This window comes from Hylobates moloch, unplaced genomic scaffold, assembly GCF_009828535.3.
Source record: "Hylobates moloch isolate HMO894 unplaced genomic scaffold, HMol_V3 SCAFFOLD_14, whole genome shotgun sequence".
Taxonomy (NCBI): domain Eukaryota; kingdom Metazoa; phylum Chordata; class Mammalia; order Primates; family Hylobatidae; genus Hylobates; species Hylobates moloch.
Genome location: NW_026652289.1, coordinates 63103647 through 63124912, shown reverse-complemented (window position 1 = coordinate 63124912; position 21266 = coordinate 63103647). Strand labels below are relative to the sequence as shown.

The 21266-nt window shown below is 37.8% G+C and overlaps 1 protein-coding gene across 1 annotated transcript in view; it reads right to left on the bottom strand.

The window, feature by feature from the left end:
- DENND4A (DENN domain containing 4A) overlaps positions 1 to 21266 on the bottom strand; it is a 143576-nt gene that overhangs the window by 39505 nt on the left and 82805 nt on the right. Inside the window, exons 13-20 of the mRNA XM_032175165.2 lie at positions 19584 to 19802; positions 18058 to 18203; positions 8243 to 8376; positions 4719 to 4854; positions 4159 to 4365; positions 3616 to 3744; positions 2908 to 3049; positions 2398 to 2526 (exon numbers count right to left, since the gene is read on the bottom strand). Of these exons, the coding sequence (XP_032031056.1) occupies positions 2398 to 2526; positions 2908 to 3049; positions 3616 to 3744; positions 4159 to 4365; positions 4719 to 4854; positions 8243 to 8376; positions 18058 to 18203; positions 19584 to 19802 (1242 nt within the window). The remainder of the gene's footprint in view (positions 1 to 2397; positions 2527 to 2907; positions 3050 to 3615; positions 3745 to 4158; positions 4366 to 4718; positions 4855 to 8242; positions 8377 to 18057; positions 18204 to 19583; positions 19803 to 21266) is intronic.

The window sequence follows — 21266 nt, the reverse complement described above, 5'->3', positions numbered from 1 at the left end:
GCAACCTCCACCTCTTGGGTTCAAGCAATTCTCGTGCCTACGCCTCCCAAGTAGCTGGGATTACAGGAATGTGCCACCATGCCTAGCTAATTTTTGCATTTTTAGTAGAGATGGTGTTTTGCCATGTTGGCCAGGCTGGTCTCGAACTCCTGGCCTCAAGTGACTTCCCTGCCTTGGCCTCCCAAAATGCTAGAATTACAGGTGTGAGCCACTGCACCAGGCCTAAGATAGCCTTTTTAAAAGCCACAGTTAAAAGATAAGATTTCTTCATTTGAGGCGGGGCGCGGTGGCTCACGCTTGTAATCCCAGCACTTTGGGAGGCCGAGGCGGGTGGATCAACGAGGTCAGGAGATCGAGACCATGGTGAAACCCCGTCTCTACTAAAAATACAAAAAATTAGCCGGGCGTGGTGGCGGGCGCCTGTAGTCCCAGCTACTCGGAGAGGCTGAGGCAGGAGAATGGCGTGAACCCAGGAGGCGGAGCTTGCAGTGAGCCAAGATCGCGCCACTGCACTCCAGCCTGGGTGACAGAGCGAGACTCCGTCTCAAAAAAAAAAAAAAAAAAAAAAAAGATTTCTTCATTTGTAAGAGATAATGCCAAAGGATAACTATTATAACTGATTAAAATCACACTGCATAATCAAGGAATAAAACCAATCAAGGAAGAATAACTATGAATATTACATTCAACAAAATGAGCTTACATTTATTAAACTTAAAAGTAGGTATAAAGTAAGACAGACCAAAATAATATTGACATTTGCAGAGATAGGAGCCTTCATATTTTATTAGTAATGCTTCAATTTTTAAAGTTTCTGTCCTTTAAGAGTTTGCTCTTATCTGTAGTCAAAAGTCATGTGTAATTTTTGAAATGTAATAATAAAAAGAACAGAATTATGTAAATAATTTATTTTTAAGTGTGTCAATTGTAATAATAGTTAAGAAAAGCTGATACACAAACTTACACTTCTATGAAATTAATGCCATCTTTGGCACTATAATTCTAGCACTGAAGTATACAACTCTATATACACATATATAAACATACATATAAAATATACAGTTCTATATACACATAAATACATATACATACATTATGTGTATATGTATTATACACACGTTATACATATACTACACATACATATATAATATTATACATATATTATTTTTTACATATATATATATATATATATATATATAAATTTTTTTTTTTTTTTGAGACAGTGTCTCGCTCTGTCACCCAAGCTGGAGTGCAGTGGCTTGATCATGGCTCACTGCAGCCTCAACCTCCTGGGTTCAAGCAATTCTCCTACCTCAGCCTCCCTAGTATCTGGGACCACAGGCAAGGGACACCATGCCCGGCTAATTTTTGTATTTTTGTAGAGACAGGGTTTCGTTATGTTGCCCAGACAGTCTCAAACTCCTGGGCTCAAGTGAACCACCCACCTTGGCTTCCCAAGGTGCTGGGATTACAGGCATGAGCTACCACACCCAGCCTTAAAATGCCATATTTTTACATATTTAAAATGTTTTATTACAACTTGCAAAATCACTTAAGACTCAGAAGTCGCAAAAACATTACAGTACAGAGAGTTCCTTGGTACTATTCACCTAGCTTCCCCCAATGATAATACCTTACATAACCACAGTACCTTGTCAAAACCAGGAAACTGATGTTGGTACAATACTATTAACTTAGATACAGAGCTATGCTTCTTTTTTTAAAAGACTCTAATATCATTTTCATAATTTCAAAGAATTTATTATAAGAAAATGATAGGGTAAAGAGATCTATGTCTACACAGAGTTAACTGGATTATCATGTACTAAATACTTGAATAAAGTGATTTATAACCTCTCTTAAAACTTTTATTTCTGGCCGGGCGCGGTGGCTCAAGCCTGTAATCCCAGCACTTTGGGAGGCCGAGGCGGGCGGATCACGAGGTCAGGAGATCGAGACCATCCTGGCTAACACGGTGAAACCCCGTCTCTACTAAAAATACAAAAAATTAGCCGGGTGTGTTGGCGGGCGCCTGTAGTCCCAGCTACTCAGGAGGCTGAGGCAGGAGAATGGCGTGAACCCGGGAGGCAGAGCTTGCAGTGAGCCGAGATTGCGCCACTGCACTCCAGCCTGGGCGACAGAGTGAGACTCCGTCTCAAAAAAACAAAACAAAAAAACAAACAAACAAAAACAAACAAAAAAAACTTTTATTTCTATTCAAATAAAGAATGAATAAAATTTCATATAGTTATTAAATCTAATATCAAATAAAATATGTAATATATAAAATTAAAAAGTGACAGTTAAACATATCACTGAAAATGAAAATGTAAAAAAACATAGGCTAGCAAATCTAGTTTTAAAAATGTGCCATATGATACATAAGCATACACAAACCTGTACTAGATCTATCATCAGTAGCATATACTTTGATTAAACCCGTATTAAAAGGTGCCTGCTCCACAGTGTGTGTCCCATGACCACTATCCATGCTGCCATGACTAACAGCATCCAGGTCACTGCCATCTGCTTAAGAACACAATTTGACAGCATTTTACTACTCAGAGAGGTACCAAAAATACACATTAATTTGTTGCTCAAGCTAATAATCCACCAATGTAATACTGAACATGAAAAGTGCCACATACTTAGCAAAATACAACTATAACAAAGAAACCTATTGTGAGTTATTAATGAACACTAAAACACACAAAGGTCATCAGAAGTTGAAACATTTAAACAGAAGTGAAATCCAGTGGTTTTTAAATGGGAAGAGTAATAAAATTTGCTTAATAAAACTAAAAACTAAAACATTCAATATTTTAAAACTATTTAAAATTTCTAAAAATGTAAACTGTAGCTAATCAATTAATTTTGAAGAACAAGTAAAACACATACATCCCTTACCTGAGAGAGCTGTTTGTGATAAGTGTGCATGTTTCTTTAAAGCTCTTTTGAACTGTGTTACTCCTAAAACAACATTTCTTACTTTTGTCCAAAGAAAATAGCCACTACGACTTCTTGAAGGCCAGGTACTTTCCAAAACAGCCTATTCATTCAACAAAATAAAATAATTAGTAAAATAATTTTTATAAGTGAACATATATTGGTTTCAGAATAAAGCTAAAGAATATCAAAGTAGGCCAGGCGTGGTGGCTCACGCCTGTAATCCCAGCAATTTGGGAGGCTGAGGCAAGTGGATCACTTGAGCCCAGGAATTCAAGACCAGCCTGGGCAACAAGGTGAAACCCCGCCTCTCCAAAAAATATGAAAATTAGCCAGGCATGGTGGCACATGCCTGTAGTCCCAGCTACTCAGGAGGCTCAGGTGGGAAGATCAATTGAGCCTGGGAGGTCAAGGCTACAGTGAACCATGATTGCGCCACTGCACTCCAGCCTGGGTGACAGAGTGAGACCCTGTTTCAAAGTAAGAAAAAATCAAAGTAGATTGTATAACATAAAAGACAACTAAAGTCTTCCTTGATTGACAAAATGTATTTTATATACTCTAAAATAAATGCCAAATAACCCCCTGCATAAATTATTTCTGCCATTAAATTTAACGTTGTATAACGACAAAAGTAATACTCTTTATCCATTAAACCAAGGTATTTACCTTATTATAATAACCATAAGTAATGGCATTGGGGTCAATACCAGCTTTCTGCATTTCAAAAAGCACTCGAACTGCAAGCACTGGCTGATCATATTGTCCACAGAGTTGCATAAGAATGCGGTAGCATACCTGAAATACAAGTTCAAAATTGTACAAAAACACAGATGTCACCATGTACATAAATCTAGAATAAAATAATGCATTTTAAACAACAATTGTGGCAGGGCGCAGTGGCTCATGCCTGTAATTCCAACATTTTGGGAGGGCAAGGCAAGTGAATCTCTTGAGCCCAAGAGCTTCTGACCAACCTAGACCACATAGTGAGACTCTATCTCTACAAAAAAATTAAAAAACTAGCCAGGCGTGGTGGCACATGACTGTAGTCACAGCTATCTGGGAGGCTAAAATGAGAGGACTGCATCTCTTGAGCCCAAGAGGTTAAGACTGCAGTGAGCTGTGACTGCATCACTGCACTCCAGCCTGGGTGACAGAGTGAGACCCCATCTCAAAAAATAATAATAATAACAATAAAATAATTGTTACCTCATCAGGTGGATCCATCTTCTTTGACTGCATTTTTTTAAGCACATCATATGCTGTTTTCAGAGCCCTAACTTTTGAATGACAGACTTTCACGTAAGCTGGGAGACAAATAAACCACAGTCCATAACAGTGGCGCAGTAGACACCTAGACCACATCTGAGGGATGGAGGAGTACCTCTTTGCAATTTTATGGGCTGATTTAATCTCCTGGAAAAAATATAAAGATCTTACTAATAAATTTATGCACTTAGGCATCTTTGAGTGCTAAACAAGTACAAGTCATATGCTTTTATAATGTTTCCATAACAAAATATGTCTGTAATTAATGTGTTTTCAAGTTTCTGTTTGAATCTGTATTAAACAGCATATAAAATAAAGTTCTAGGACAAGAGAACTAGTTAATTTCTTTAAGTCAGATTGCTCCATCTTCAGAGTGCTTTGGGGAACATCATAATCTAGTAATAGTTATATATGAAGTGATAAAGCATATTACAGGAGGATAAATATCCAATTTATTTCTTGTTCTAAAATTTGATTACATGAAGAATGCAATAAAGTACCTGTTTTGTTCTTCTGAACATGGGCGAAGGGCTATTAGGACTACTTGATTTTGAAGACAATTTGTTCTTCTTTGCTTGTAGAAATCCTTCAGGTCTTTCAAATAAATTGTTCCTAAGAACTGGAAATCCATTATAGCTGTTTAGAAAAGACAGAAAAAAAACAAAAAACAGTTCTCAAGCACACATAAATGATCATAGTGGTTACAGGTTAATATAATTATGACCAATAACTTCTTCACTTAGAATTTAACTATCTTTCTTTGTCAGGCTGTGATATATACTCAACAAATATTCACGCTAATGTTGCTCTTCTTACTATAATAATTAGAAATGTAATAGCCAAATTCAGACACAAGTTAGTTTTTGAGGAAAAGGGAAAAACATATAAATGAACATGACATCCAACGCCAAGGTAACTTAAGCAAACTTTTAAAAGTTAGTACTCTTGTTAATACATAGCAAACATATTAGATAATATGACAGTTGGTAAAAGGCCCACCAAATTAAGACTCTTTCAAAAAGGGCAATCATTAATGTCATTGCTTTGGATTGACATATTTACTATTGAACTTCCCTTCTTAGAATGATACAAATAACCACCTTAGGTTTAGCACATTAGCACACCAGGCCTTGCTCTCACATTCTCATGAATTGGTTTGTCAGGTTAGCTAGTGGGTTCAGGGCATCATTTATGAGAAAGAAAATTGAGAAGGGTAAGTAAGAGGAAGAAAAGGTTAGAATAGGTCCTCTATTAGGGGGTAAACCTAATAAGGGTGCTAGACCAAGATGCTCTGGACATTTCAAAGCTAGCAGCTAGGGTGGGTGCAGTTAGTGCATGCCTATAATCCCAGTTACTCAGGAAACTAAGGCAGGAGGACTGCCTGAGCCTAGGAATTCAAGGCTGTAGTGCACTACAGTTCTGCCAGTGAACAGCCACTGCACTCTAGCCTGGACAACATAGTGAAACTTCATTAATAAATAAGTAACTAAGCGAAAGGCAGCAGTTAGGAAAAAGATATGCTGAAAGAAACCAAAGCAGCCCCCTGAGCAATACACTTAACCTGTTTAAGAATACTATATAATATTTTCTTAAAGGCATATAGTTTTAATTAAGAAGAAACCTAACTATAATAAAAGAGAGTAGACAATATTTTTTACACATTGCAATAGTCAAATTACATAGAATAAGAAAATATTAGTAATGATTCAATGTTGAGTAGGAAACAGCAAAGAAATCCAGGAAAACTATGTCCCTTAAAAAATTCATTGTATGTATATGATGAGATAAGAAGACCATTTTGTGTGTCTTATTTCAAATGCCTCACTATTTTACACAGACAATGTAAGTTTGAGTAATCTCTTAAGAGGCAGACTCTGTGCTCATTAAGGACATTTATGGTGTTTTCCCAATTATGGTAATGATTGTACCAAAATTATATTGGTAGTCTGAAGAAAAAAATGACAGATTCTAAAAAAACAGAAATGTTTTCAGATAAGTAATTTTCTTTTTATTTTTTGATTTATGTCTGTTCCATCGCCCAAGCTGGAGTACAGTAGCTCAATCATGGCTCACTGCAGTCTCAACCTCCCAGGCTCAAGTAATCCTCCCACCTCAGCCTCCTGAGTAGCTGGGACCACAGGTGTGCACCACCATGCCCAGCTATTTTTTTTAAATTATTTGTAGAGATAAGGTCTTGCTATGTTGCATAGGCTGAAATAATGTGGTTTTTTTTTGGAGACAGAGTCTCGTTCTGTCACCCAGGCTGGAGTGCAGTGGCATGATCTTGGCTCACTGCAACCTCCATCTCCCCAGTTCAAGGAATTCTCCTGCCTCAGCCTCCCAAGCAGCTGGGATTACAGGCGCCTGCAACCATGCCTAGCTAATTTTTGTATTTTTAGCAGAGACAGGGTTTTCACCACGTTGGCCTGGCTGGTCTCGAACTCCTGACCTCAAGTGATCCGCCCACCTCAGCCTCCCAAAGTGCTGGGATTACAGGCATGAGCCACCGCGTCTGGCCAAATTTTCTTAGAGTTAAAGGACTAAATCTAAAAGTAAAATTTAAATTAAAAAGTTTAAACCAAACCACAGAAACACAAAACTCGAGTGACACATACCAAAAGACAAAAAAGCATAGTACAAAAGAGATTAAAAAATGAGAACTTGTTTAGAAAGACAAAGAGAGGAAGAGAGAAATTAAGACAAATATTTTAAATATCTTTGACAGAAGACATTTAAAAAGTGATACGAGGCCAGGCGCGGTGGCTCACGCCTGTAATCCCAGCACTTTGGGAGGCTGAGGCGGGCAGATCACGAGGTCAGGAGATGGAGACCATCCTGGCTAACACAGTGAAACCCCGTCTCTACTAAAAATACAAAAAATTAGCCAGGAGAGGTGGTGGGCACCTGTAGTCCCAGCTACGCGGGAGGCTGAGGCAGGAGAATGGCGTGAACCCCAGGGGGCGGAGCCTGCAGTGAGCCGAGATTGCGCCACTGCACTCCAGCCTGGGTGACAGAGCGAGACTCCATCTCAAAAAAAAAAAAAAAAAAAAAAAAAGTGATACGAACATCATCATCACTGGCTGAAAAGAGTAGAAATCAAGTGGCCTCTGATTAATCAACATTCATAAACATCTATCACACCACTTTTTCATCTGTAAAAGGAAGAATTTAATCCAAGTCATAAACAAAGATGTCTTGAAAAATCCTTTTTCAATGAAAATAACAAACTATGATTCAATGGGTGATAGATGTGAAATGGTGTTAGAATCTTTAAACAAAGTAAGAATTATTGGAGACTTAAGAAATCTTTTAAACTCTAAAAGAAACTACAATTTTAAGTAAAAATAAATGTATATTGGGAACTAAATAATGCATTCACCTCTATCATAGCCCTTATTTTACTGTGCTTAGGACTTTTCTCTCTTCTTCACTAGACTTGAAGGCAGGGACAATATATCATTCAAGTCTATATACTTAGCACAGTGTCTAACCAAATTCCCTAAATTAACAATGATCAATTTCAATACTTCTGAATTTCCATGACTTGAAACTCATGAAAAAAATTAGTAACTTAACAAAATTATATCATATAAATCAAAGCCACAAAGATCAGCTCTAAATTAGATTTAATCTTTTTGTAAACCAAGGCTATATTAATCAATCTGTGTATGAGATGAAAAGAGGAATTGAAAGTGAGGAAACCAGCTTTAATGAAAAAAAATCAAAATTCTAGTGCTGCATTTGATGTAGGGAGTCTAACTGAATGTAATCAACATTTACAAGGAGAGATACTTATGCAGACATCATTAGAGAGCTTCCCAAGTCTATATTATGCAAAATTATATATGTTTTCTTTTTATACCTCAAAGCTTAATAATGGATGTGGGATAAGCTTGCTTACCACCTAAAAATTAGGGATCTGTAAAGTTTGGATTTTTGAAAATACCACAGTCCTTAGAAAGCTACGTCACAGATGATGGATTGCTTCTCTCTTTCAATCTCAAACATTCTGCCTCTTGAATACCTGTACTGTAAAGGGGGTTCTTCACCATTGGGTAGGTGGGGGATCTCAGGTGGTGTTACAAAAACAGTATGTTCACTTTTGAAAGATTCATCCAGTTCTATAAGTCGTACTTCACCGCTCTTGTCCATATCCACCTAAAGGAGTTTTAAAAACATATATTAAAAAAGCCACATTGGTTAGCCAAGTGTTCATATAAAAGGAAGTGGTTAAATAAACCATCTGCACAATGGATACTAAACAGTTATTAAAAAAGAAGAGTGAGCAAGTTCTCTACGAATGCCAAAATAATTAAGTGAAAATAGCAAAGTGCAAACTGTAAATAGTATATTACCTTTTGAATAAGAAAAGGTGAAAATACACACACACACACACACACACACACACACACACATATATTTATTTTTTTTGAGACAGTCTTGCTCTATCGCCAGGATGGAGTGCAGTGGCACAATCTCAGCGCACTGCAACCTCTGCCTCCCGGTTCAAGTGATTCTCCTGCCTCAGCCTCCTGAGTAGCTGGGACTACAGGCATGTGCCACCACGCCCAGCTAATTTTTGTATTTTTAGTAGAGACGGGGTTTCACCATGTTGGCCAGGATGGTCTCGATCTCTTGATCTTGTGATCTGCCCACCTTGGCCTCCCAAGTTACTCCATCCTAACCAGAAGGGCAAATCACATGCCTGGGATTACAGGCGTGAGCCACAGCGCCTGGCCTTTCATTTTTGCTTATATTTACATAAAGAAATACTAGAAGGATACTAAGAAAAGTACCTATATGAGGAAGAGGAAAGGAATAGGGTAGACAAGGATGGAATAGGACCCAGATGAATACATACCTTTTTATATTTGAATATACCTTTTTATATGCAAATGTTTTGCATTTGAATCATAAGACTGTAATCAAGAAATAATATTTTTTAAATCCACATACATGTGTGTCTGTGTGACAAGAATAGTGAATTCTATATATTTTTAAAATTTATACTAAATATAACAAATTTCCCTAAGCTCTTTCAGCATATGTAGAAGTACATTTGAGTTAAACTCTAGTCACATCAATATCGAAAGCACTTTAGTAGTACTATTTCCACTAGGTACTCAATGGCAAGGTAATATCCAGAAAAAATGAAAACTTCATAGAACCTAAACTGCCCCACAAGAGCTCATAAAGAGAATAATATTGATATTAATAAAAAAGGATGTTATACATATGACAAAATACATTTCACAGAACTTTATTAGGTTAGAAATATCATATACCATGTGGATTAAGTGGAAGAGCAAGAATTATTAAGTAGTTAAACCTTTAAGATAAGGACTTAGGGCAGAGTATACCAAAAAAGAACAGAGATGAGTTTTAAAAATTTTCTAACATTTAAAGGAACCAATATATTCAAACATCTTCTTATATAAATTATTGATCACAATTTCACAGCATTATATGCTATACTCTCTTGGATTAAATAATGTTTTTAATGGTATACCCATACAGTGAACTAGACAAAAATTAGGACATGATTCAGAATTATAATAATGAGAAAAACACCCACAAAATAACAGTAAGTGAGAAAAGAATCAGACTACTAAATCATATATATATTATGATTTTTTTTTTTTTGAGACAGAGTCTTGCTCTGTCACCTAGGCTGGAGTGCAGTGGTGCAATTTTGGCTCACCAGAACCACCACCTCCCAGGTTCAAGCAATTCTCATGCCAAAGCCTCCCAAGTAGCTGGGAGTACAGGTGTGTGCCACCACACCCAGCTAATTTTTATATTTTTAGTAGTGACAGGGTTTTACTATGTTGGCCAGGCTGGTCAGGAACTCCTGACCTTAGGTGATCCGCCTGCCTTGGCCTCCCAAAGTGCTGGGATTACAGGCATAAGCCACAGCACCCAGCCTATATATTATGATTCTTAATGTTTTTTTTTGAGACAGGGTCTTGCTCTGTTGCCCAGGCTAAAATGCCATGGTGTGATCACAGCTCGCTGCAACCTCAAACTCCTAGGCTCAAGTGATCCTCCTGCCTTAGTCTCTCAAGTAGCTGGGACTACAGGCACGTGCCACCACACCCAGCTAATTTTTCTTTCTTTTTTTTTTTGGTAGAGATGGGGTCTCACTATGTTGCCCAGACTGGTCTGGAACTCCTGGCCTCAAAGCGATCCTTCTGCCTCAGCCTCCCAAAAATGTTGAGATTACAGGAATGAGCCACCGTGCTCAGCAAATGTTTATTTATTTAATAGTTCTCACTCTTTTTTTAGCAGCTTCTCCCTCTCCATACTGGTGCCTACTTTCCATTCTCCAGCCACATTGTTCTCATAAAAAAGTGTGGGGTCCAGGACAACTGCTCTAGTTTTCAGTAAAGTCTATACAAATATTAAAATTTTGCACTGTAGACTCAATAGCTTGCTAAAAGATATTTCCTTTTACTTATATACCAATAAAATCTCATTTTAACATTATAAAAATAGCCATGCAATAAATCCTACATTTATCAGTTGGACATCTCTGTCTTTTGGAAAGCATGGTGACATCTGTCTCTATCGAGAGAAAAAGAAATCCAACACCCACAGCAGGATAAAATTAAAATAATTTTCATATTCTCTTCATATTTTCCCACAAGACATTAATATGCTCAGAAAACACTGGAAAGGGATTCTTGGGAAACCAAGAAAAAATCTTACCAGACTATTTGTTACACAAAACTGCCTTTAGTTAAGCACCATCCCACAGGAACAGATTGTAAGGATTTAAAATATAATCATATGAAGAACAAGAACACATGGTTCTTAAATTAGTCATAAATGAAACTCACATAATTCTCATATATTGTTTTTCTTATTTCTATTATTATCCGCTCCAGCTTTTTAAAGTCGGTCAAGTGTTTTGTTTGGATATGCTAAGATCAAAAGAGTTAATATACCATGTGAGAACAAGTGAATAATAGTACTACATGTCTAATTTTTGTTCAATAGTAGTCATGAACCATATGAGACAGTTAATGTATATTTGATGTTATTTATTTTCTATAGCTAAACGCCAGAGGTAAGAGGATTTGTTCACTTAAAAACTTAAGCTCCGGGCGCGGTGGCTCACGCTTGTAATCCCAGCACTTTGGGAGGCCGAGGCGGGCGAATCACGAGGTCAGGAGATCGAGACCACGGTGAAACCCCGTCTCTACTAAAAAAATACAAAAAATTAGCCAGGCGTGGTGGCGGGCGCCTGTAGTCCCAGCTACTCGGAGAGGCTGAGGCAGGAGAATGGCGTGAACCCGGGAGGCAGTTTACAGTGAGCCGAGATCGCGCCACTGCACTCCAGCCAGGGCGGCAGAGCGAGACTCCGTCTCAAAAAAAAAAAAAAAACCTTAAGCTCAAAGTTACTCAACTAAGGAATAACCCTCACAAAAATTATTCTTTTTAAAGTGTTACTGATATTCAGAAAACATATGCAGATGAATAGTAAGCACTGATTTTCTGTGAGTCACTTACTGTGGTATCAAAACATGAAAGGTAGTAACAGCATTGTATAATTATTTACATTTCAGAGAGTTCTGGCTAATAACACCAGGGATACAATTAACTTCTGCTCTAACTACATATGAACTTTATTAAGATATATTTTGAGCCGGGCAAGGTGGCTCATGCCTGTAATCCCAGCACTTTGGGAGGCTGAGACGGGCGGATCACCTGAGGTTGGGAGTTTGAGACCAACCTGACAAACATGGAGAAACTAAAAATACAAAATTAGCCAGATGTGGTGGCACATGCCTGTAATCCCAGCTACTTGGGAAGCTAAGGCAGGAGAATTGCTTGAACCCAGGAGACGGAGGTTGCAGTAAGCCAAGATCGTGCCATTGCACTCCAGCCTGGGCAACAAGAACAAAAACTCCGTCTCAAAAAAATATATATATATATGTATATAATCTCGTGACACTTTATTTTCTCTAATAAGTCTCTTGAATTATAATAAAGCAAATACAAGTAATTATGTTTTAACGCATTAATTTTCAGTTTTGATTTCCTGAGTAGTCATTAAAATCTTTAAGTATAATGTTAATTCATATATATAAGTGATCTTTTGTTGGATCTAGACTTTGAATAGATAAATAACATTTTAGGAAAATAGTCTACCTAGAAACAATGACTATACATTTAATAGAATTTTCTTTTTCGAGACTTCTCAGAATTCATAATCTTTAAGCAATGATTCCAGTCACCTTCTGCATGGACTATCATCACATAAACAACAGGTGGCCTACAGAAAATCCTAGACAACCTAATGTATTAACCATGAGTACTAAGATATGCTCCTTAGGACATAATACCCTAGTTAGCAAAATTACAAATCTTGTATATCTTAGATATTAATATTTCTTTAAATCATGTGACTTAACTAGGAATCCTGAGTTCTTAGCTAAAACAGAAACTTGTGAATGGGATACATAAAATAGGCCAAAAATAAAAGGGAACAATATAAGACTTCTCTCTTCTCACTGTTACTTGGATTCTGACAACCAATTCAGTGTTCTCATGTGGATTAATAAATTTATTGGCTAAAGCATGCTATTGGCAAAACCTTGGTTACCAATTTGGTCCCTTATGATTCAGTAAGGTTCGCACAAGGAACAACAGTTACACAAACATATGCCACTGTTCGTAAGGGAAGCTCAGTGAGAACATATATACAACCAATGGAAGCCCAGCACCTGTGAGAAAATCATTCAGGGTTGGTAATGCCAGACAGAAACATCATCTTTATATATAAAAAACCCCCCACAATTGTTCTTATAAAAAAGAATGTAGAGGAATTATTTTTTAAAGCACACCTTTCTATTTATTGCCAATATTTAATTTTATAAGCACTGATATGGTTTGGATATTTGTCTATTCCAAATCTTATGTTGAAATGTAATCCCCAATGTTGGAGGTGGGGCCTGGTGGGAGGTGTTTGGGTGATGGGACAAATCCCTCATAGCTTGGTTCTGTCTTTGTGGTAGTGAGTGAGTTCTCTCGAGATCTGTTTTATTTAAGTATATGGCACTTTCTTTTTTTGTTCAGCCTTCTTCTGCCTCAGCCTCTCCGGTAGTGGGATACAGGGCCTGCCACCAGCCGGCTAATTTTTTTGTTTTTTAGTAGGAGTCTCCTGACCTCGTGATCCGCCCGCCTCGGCCTCCCAAAGTGCTGGGATTACAAGCATGAGCCACCGCGCCCGGCAAGTATATGGCACTTTCTACCACTCTCTCTTGTTCCAGCTCTGGCCATGTGACATGTTGGCTCCCCAGTGGCTCCCCGTGGCTTTCTGCCATAACTGTAGGTTTCCTGAGGCCTCACCAGAAGCAGATGCCGGCACCTCGCTTTCTATAAAGCCAGTAGAACTAGGAGCAAATTAAACTTCTTTTTTTTATAAGTTCTCCAGACGCAGGTATTTCTTTATGGCAACACAAGAATGGCCTAACAGGGGTGCCAAATAAGGCAAACATAAAACTTTGATTAAAATATTGAAAAACAAATTCTTGGTATAATACTCAAATAAAGACAACACTGTCAAGGAGCTATGACATTATCTCTTCAAAATAAATAGGTTTTCATCACGAGCAGTGGCCACTCCTATAAACCCAGCACTTCGGAAGACTACTACAAGAGGATCACTTAAATCCAGGAGTTCAAGACCAATCTGCGCAACACAGGGAAACCCTGTCTCAACAAAAAATTAGCCAGGCATGATGGCATACGCCTGTGGTCCCAGCTACTCAGGAGAGGTGGGAAATCACTTGGGCCCAAGAGGTCGAGTCTACAGTAAGCTGAGATCGTGCCACAGCACTCCAGCCTGGGTGACAGAGAGAGGCCCTGTCTCAAAAATAAAAAATAATAAAGAAAAAAAAAAACAGGTTTTCAAAGCTTTATAGACCAGAACTCAACATACAAAATGCAGGGTTCCACAAGTCTGTTTGTAAGTAGGTTACTCAAAATGTAGAAAATAAATCTTCCCCAAAAACAATGTACTTTCTGGGGTGATGAAAATATTTGGAAGTCATGGTTACATGGAAATATATATTTGTCAAAACTCATTAAATTTTGTACATCAATGGTGTATCTACTGTTTGTATATCTCAATAAATCTGATTTTTAAAAATGTCTTAAAAAGTGGTTAGCATATCATTCCACACATACAAAATTAATACTTCGTTGTTGTTGGTTTTTGTTTAGAGACGGGGTCTCACTATGTTGCCCAGGCTAGACTCCAACTCCTGGGCTCCCCGCTCAGACTCTTGAGTAGCTGGTAGTAACTGCTCTTGGGATTAAAGGTGCACACCACCATGCCCGACTTTTAAAAATTTAACATATATTTATAGCAAAACACTGCTACCATTTGAAGTATGGCTAATCACCATTTATAACAGTGTTTCTATGGGAAAATGAATTGAGAATTTTAAGCAGGTAATGGCATGTATCCATCTTTTCCCTATTCCAAAGCATTTTCAAGAAAGAACTAGGGATGATATTTCTGGATACTTTCATTTGTTAATTCCCTAACAGCACCAGAAATAGTATTTCTCTGTATCAATCATCCCTCAAGTGTTCTAAATTGAAGGAAAAGGTAGATGTCTACAAGGCTCTGAATGTGTTCCTGCTGTTCATATGTACAAATCATTCAAAAATTGAACATTTCTGTTATGAAATGATAAACCAAATGAACCATTAATCTATAAACGTGAATAAAACCCAGTTAAAGGCAAAAATAGTCATAATATTTTCTACTTTTTAGTTTATACAACACTACTCTGAACACTGAGATAGGCAGCTATAATTATTCCTCCTCAACACATTTTAAAAACATACATAAGGAAACAACATATAAAGACTAAATGACTAAAGTCACAAGTATAATAGTCAAGATTAAAGTACTTCTGATTCCCAATGTAGTATGTTTTTCCTATTATACTATTTTCCTATTCATAGTGAGAATCACTTCTCATTTTTATAAGACACATTTGGTACTTATTTAACAATCAGTAAGGCCAATTTCATGTTAAACTAAGAACTGAACCAATTTCTGAATATCAAGGGATGAGTTGTATTTTGGCTGTTGTGTTAAAAAAAACCCCACTGATTTTCTTTCACAGTCACATAAATTTGAAAGTGATGGACTTTTTAAAATAATTTTAACATTACAAATTGTTGTGATCATATATAATAAAGCTTTTATTTCTTCCTTTTTTCTATTATCATGGCCATAAGATCATGGATACTATATACCTATTCAAATACAAATTTACAGGAAAGTTTAAGTATAGTATAAGTAACTTCTTCCCTTAATGTTTGAGAGTAAGCTGCTGAGCTGATGACCCATCATCACCCCTGAATACTTTTATACTTCCTACAAAGACATTCTCCTACAGAAATACAATCAACTGGGAATTAACATTGATACATTATTACAGGAAATCAACACATTAATACATTACTACTATGTAATCCTCAAACCACATTCAAGTTTTGTCGATTAACCTAATAATGTTATGCCAAAAGGATCTAGTTCTTAACTAAGCACTGCATTTGGTTGTCAAGTCTTCTTACTTCACTTTAGACAAGTTTCGTCTCCATTTTTACTTTATTTTCTTAACCTTAATATTTTGTAGATTACAGAATAGGTATTCTGTAGAATATCATTTAATATGTGTTTGGTATTTCCTTGAGATTATACAGGTCACACATTTTTGCAGGAATATTACAGAATTGATGTTGCATTCTCATTGTAACCTATTAGGCAAACACAATGTTGACTTGTCCCGTTATAGATGATGTTCATTTTGATAACTTGATTAAAATGGTATTTGCCAGGCTTTTCCACGATAAAGTTACTCTTTTCTCTTTTGTCATTAATATGCATTTTGTGGGGAGGTCCTTAATAACTATGTAAGATCCTGCTTCTCATCAGATGACTTTCAGTTGATTGATATCTGTGTACACTCATGGTTTCTTACTCAATGGGCTAATCTGTTACTAACATTTGATGCTCAAATTGTCCTAGATTTGCCTGTGGAAATCCCTTCAAATTGACTTCTGTGTGTGTATTTTGTTGTAACATGTCTCCATCATTCTTAGAGCAATTCTTGGTTTTCTAGCACAAGATATTTCAGGTCTTATTGCCTAATAATGTCCTTGCCCTAAACCTGGGGCTGGCCATTTCTCTGAGTCCTGATTCTTTTAGTGGAGAATGGTATTTAGAAGTCAAAATCTATACATTAGGTGTGCTCATTGCTTTTGGGGTGTGGCTGCTTCCAGGTCCTCTCAATGTACAGAGGTAGGGAATATATGTGTATATACACACAGACACACGTACTTACATCTACATTTATTTCTGTATCTATCATTGAAAACCAATGATACTACACCAAATCTCCAATTCGATTCCAACACTACGGGGTTCAACTTAGTTTTCTTCACCTCTGTATTTGTAAATCTCTTCTCTCAATAAGAAACTTTATTATCTTTGGCCAGGTGCGGTGGCTCACGCCTGTAATCCCAGCACTTTGGGAGGCAGAGGCAGGCGGATCATGAGGTCAGGAGATCGAGACCATCCTGGCTAACACGGTGAAACCCCATCTCTACTAAAAAAATACAAAAAAATAGCCAGGCGTGGTGGTGGACGCCTGTAGTCCCAGCTACTTGGGAGGCTGAGGCAGGAGAATGGTGTGAACCCAGGAGGCGGAGCTTGCAGTGAGCCGGGATCGCACCACTGCACTCCAGCCTGGGTGACAGAGCGAGACTCCATCTCAAAAAAAAAAAAAGAAACTTTATTATCTTTAATATACTTATTTGATCAATCTCCCCCATATGTAACATTCTCCCATCTGCACCACCACCCCTCTCCCACACAGATGACTTCTTCACCTTAATGTGGTTTTGACAACCCCCTCCAGATCAAATCCTGCCCCACCATGCTGGCACCTCTCTCATCTAGATGAAACTCAGACATGTCATTTGCTTCCCTTGCCATCCCCATGAGGATACTCTCCTCACCCTGCTCAGACTCTGACACTGCATGTTGTCCTCACCTCTGTATGAGTGCTCTTCTCATCCTGTTTAGGTTCTGACACCCTGTAGCAGTCTGCCCCTGAACATGGACACCCTCTTTAAACTGCCTGTCCTCTGATTCTCCATGTTAGACCATGCCTCTCCAGGAATACTCTCCTTACCTGGCTTGGGCTCTGACATTCCAGGTAGGCTGTTCCTCTCTCTCCACCCTATTTAGGTTTTGAAACCCCTCTCTGGACTACCATCCTACTACCTCCTCTCTCTCCAGCATGAATACCTGCCTTGCTCTGTCCTACCTAACAATATTAGGACTGAAGGGAAAGGTTTCATACGTAAATTTAAAATTGCAGAACTAATTAAGCTACGAACTCATTCACAATTGTAGAAATATTCAGGTAAAACATTTATTATACTTTTACACCTACTTTCAGCATGTGATAACCCATATCAGACAAAAAGGAGAGGTGAAAATTACAGACGTTCAAGTTGGAGGTGCACAGGCTGGCAAAAAATTCCCGGTTTTGTAAGTGGACAGGGAGGGTTAGGGACCTGATTGCTAAAATAAAACTTATGATTTAGTAAAATTCTACAAGGTAATTGTAAGAGGTGCATTCTATAATTTCTAGCAGGCTACCAAAACTTTCATTATAAGTGGTCAATGATGAAAATGAAATTAATTTCAATTTCATTAAAAGCTATAAATAGAAACTATAACTCATAACATTTATAACAGTCACACAAAATAAGTTAGGGCATTGTAGATGTACTGTTACTTACTTTATCTACACAATCATCAAAAAATGCCAGGCTTGCATCTTTGTCGCTAACAAAAGAACATTCTTCAATGAAGCGAATAAACATTTGTGTTTTGGTCATCATGTTATAGAATTTTTGATGTGACCGGTCCCGGCTTCTTAAGAAAGCTGTTCAACATAAATATATAATGTCAGAATATATGATATCATTCATAGATTCACAGAATATTTGCACTAGAAAGAATCTGAACAACCATGTCATCTATACCTCCCACACCACCACCATTTCGCACGTGCCCTGAGAGGGAAAATGACCTGACAAAGAAATAGGAGAATAGTAATAAAGGAACATAAACCCAGATCTCTCAAATCTTCATCCAGAACTGTCTCCACTGTTCTCTCACCATCTTGAAGATTATAAACTAGCATATTTGAAAATTGCTCTCCTTTCCCCAAAAGCTTTGCATATTATGTGCACATACTTGCTCTCACACTCTCTCCATATAAATATATATATCATATATATATAAATGGCTTTCTCAAAGCAGCAGTAACATTCCCTCGTATTCATTCATGTTTGTGTCTTACTTATTAAAAACAGAGAAAAGGTTTATTTCCTGATTCACCTTACTAATTATGCTCAGTTACACTGCACTTGGGCCTTCTTTCAGGCCCAGGAATTCAAGCTCTTTCCAGTCTCAGGGACTGTGTAAACCATTCTCTCTGCCTAAAACACTCTCCTACTTTACCTTTGTCTGGCTAATTTCTACTCATCTTTCAGATCATGGATCAGATGTTACTTCTGCAGAAAAGCCTTCCGTGATATGAGGTTGTGAACTAAAGTTGTTCACTCATTATTTCCAATTGCCTATCCTCTTGACTATAAGCTCTCTGAAAGAAATAACCATGTCTCTCAACTTTTACTTTTTTTTTGGCCATGTCTCTTTTGCATACCACTATATATCCAATGCCTAGCATTCGGAGGTACTCAATATATACTTATTAAATGGATTTCTCTTTCAAATGTTAAATACTACAAAAGAAAGTAAATATGTATTATAAAACCAGTTGCACTCCAGAACTTCCCAACTTTTTTTACTTCATGGCACAGATAGGAAATATTTGTAAATATTTGTAAAGTACATAATATTTGAAAATATTTGTAAAGTATACTGAAATAAAACAAATGAGGTTATTCAAGCCTGGAGGTGACCATTCCAGGGGTTCCTCTGTATCCCCAACACTGCCTGCTGCTCTGAAAGCTGAAAGTATCAGTATCTCAATACACATGTGACACAAAAGTGTAGTCGGTATATGGTTGGGAGGCTCTATACTTTTCTTCTGCATATCTGCTAATGGGATTATATCTAATATGCCTGAAAAATAACTAGTCCTATGGAAATGGGTAACCAACAAAGCTGGTATTCACATTCTCCTCAAAATAGGTATATATTCTCATAAATATGAGCTATTAATACAGACAGCAAATGAATCATCACAAAGTTAAGCTCAATAACCTGAAAGCTTTAAAACTATGCAGTCACTCACCTTGTAGGGCAAAGAGAGAGGCTGCATCTGTGGCTGTCTCAGATGGGGCTTGTGTTATTGGCCTTAAGTACGATCTGTAACCTTTTAAAATAGAGGCCATGAAAAACAAAAATGCCTCTTGGATTTCCAAATCTATCATGTGCAACCTCTTTCCAGAATTAAAATCATAGTCATTCACTGCTAAATCCATGAGTCCATCATCTCTCGGTCTCTGCTGCACTGTGAAGACATACGGTGTTAGTGTTTTCTCCAAACTCACAAAACACTCCTGATGGTACCACTATAATTTTGTTGTATTTTCAAAAGGACCCAAGCTACCTCAACTCTTTGTTTACATAACTTAATCACATGTAAACCTTAGCAAAGCTTGCCATAGCATTTTGTAGGCTCCGTTGAGTAAATTTTATCCAAATTAAACACAAAGCGACCCATTTATCTCACTACCACCAGGAAAAAAATGTTCAGGCCGGTCATGGTAGCTCATGTGTGTAATCCTAGACCAAGGCAGGAGGATCACTTGAGGCTAGGAGTTCAAGACTAGCCTGGGCAACATAGAGAGATTGTCTTTACAAATTCTAAGTTCATGTTCTAAAATAACTATATATAAGTTAAGAATGATTATAACCGAGAAAGCAACAGAATATCAGAAAGCTGTTCAACATAAATATATGTCAGAATATATATCATTCATAGGCTCACCAAGTATTGGCATTGTTCAGAAAGAATCTGAACAACCATGTCATCTATACCTCCCACACCACTACCATTTTGCACATGCCCTGAGAGGGGAAATGACCTGACACAGAAATAAGGAGAATAATAAAAAAGGAACATAAACTCAGATCTCTCAAATCTTCATACAGAATTGTCTCCATTGTTCTCTCACCATCAAGTGATTATGGTGAGATTATACATAAACTAGTACATTTGAAAATATGAAAATATTTCAAAAATTGCTCCCCTTTCCCTCAAAAGTTTTGCATGTTTTTTTTCTTTTTTTTTTGTTTTTTTGAGACAGAGTCTTGGTCTGTTACCCAGGCTGGAGTACAGTGGCACAATCTCAGCTCACTGCAGCCCCCACCTCCCGGGCTCCAGAGATTCTCCTGCCTCAGCCTCCTGGGTAGCTGGGATTACAGGTGCCCATCACCATGCCCAGCTAATTTTTGTATTTTTAGTAGAGACGGGGTTTCACCATGTTGGCGAGGCTAGTCTCGAACTCCTGACCTCAGGTGATCTGCCCGCCTAGGCCTCCCAAAGTGCTGGGATTATAGGCATGAGGCACCATGCCCAGGCACTTCGCATGTTATGTGCATATACTTGCTCTCACACACTTTCCATATGAATATATATAAAACATACATATTTTATATATTACATATATGTCTTTTTCAAAGTGGCAGTGACATTCCCTCTTGTATTCATTCATGTTTTTGTCTTACTTATTGAAAACAGACTTTAACTTCCTTCCTCCCTCCCTCCCTCCCTCCCTCTCTCTCTCTCTCTTTCTTTCTTTCTTTCCTTTCCCTCTGTGGCCCGGGCAGCAATCTCCTCGTCTCGCTGCTGCCCCGCGCGACGGACTGCCTGGGACTGCCGGCGCGCGCCACCGCTGCCTGTTTTTTCTCCTTTGCCTGCCAGCGCGCGTTCGCCATCTTGGCCACGCTGGTCGCCAGCTCCTGACCCCGA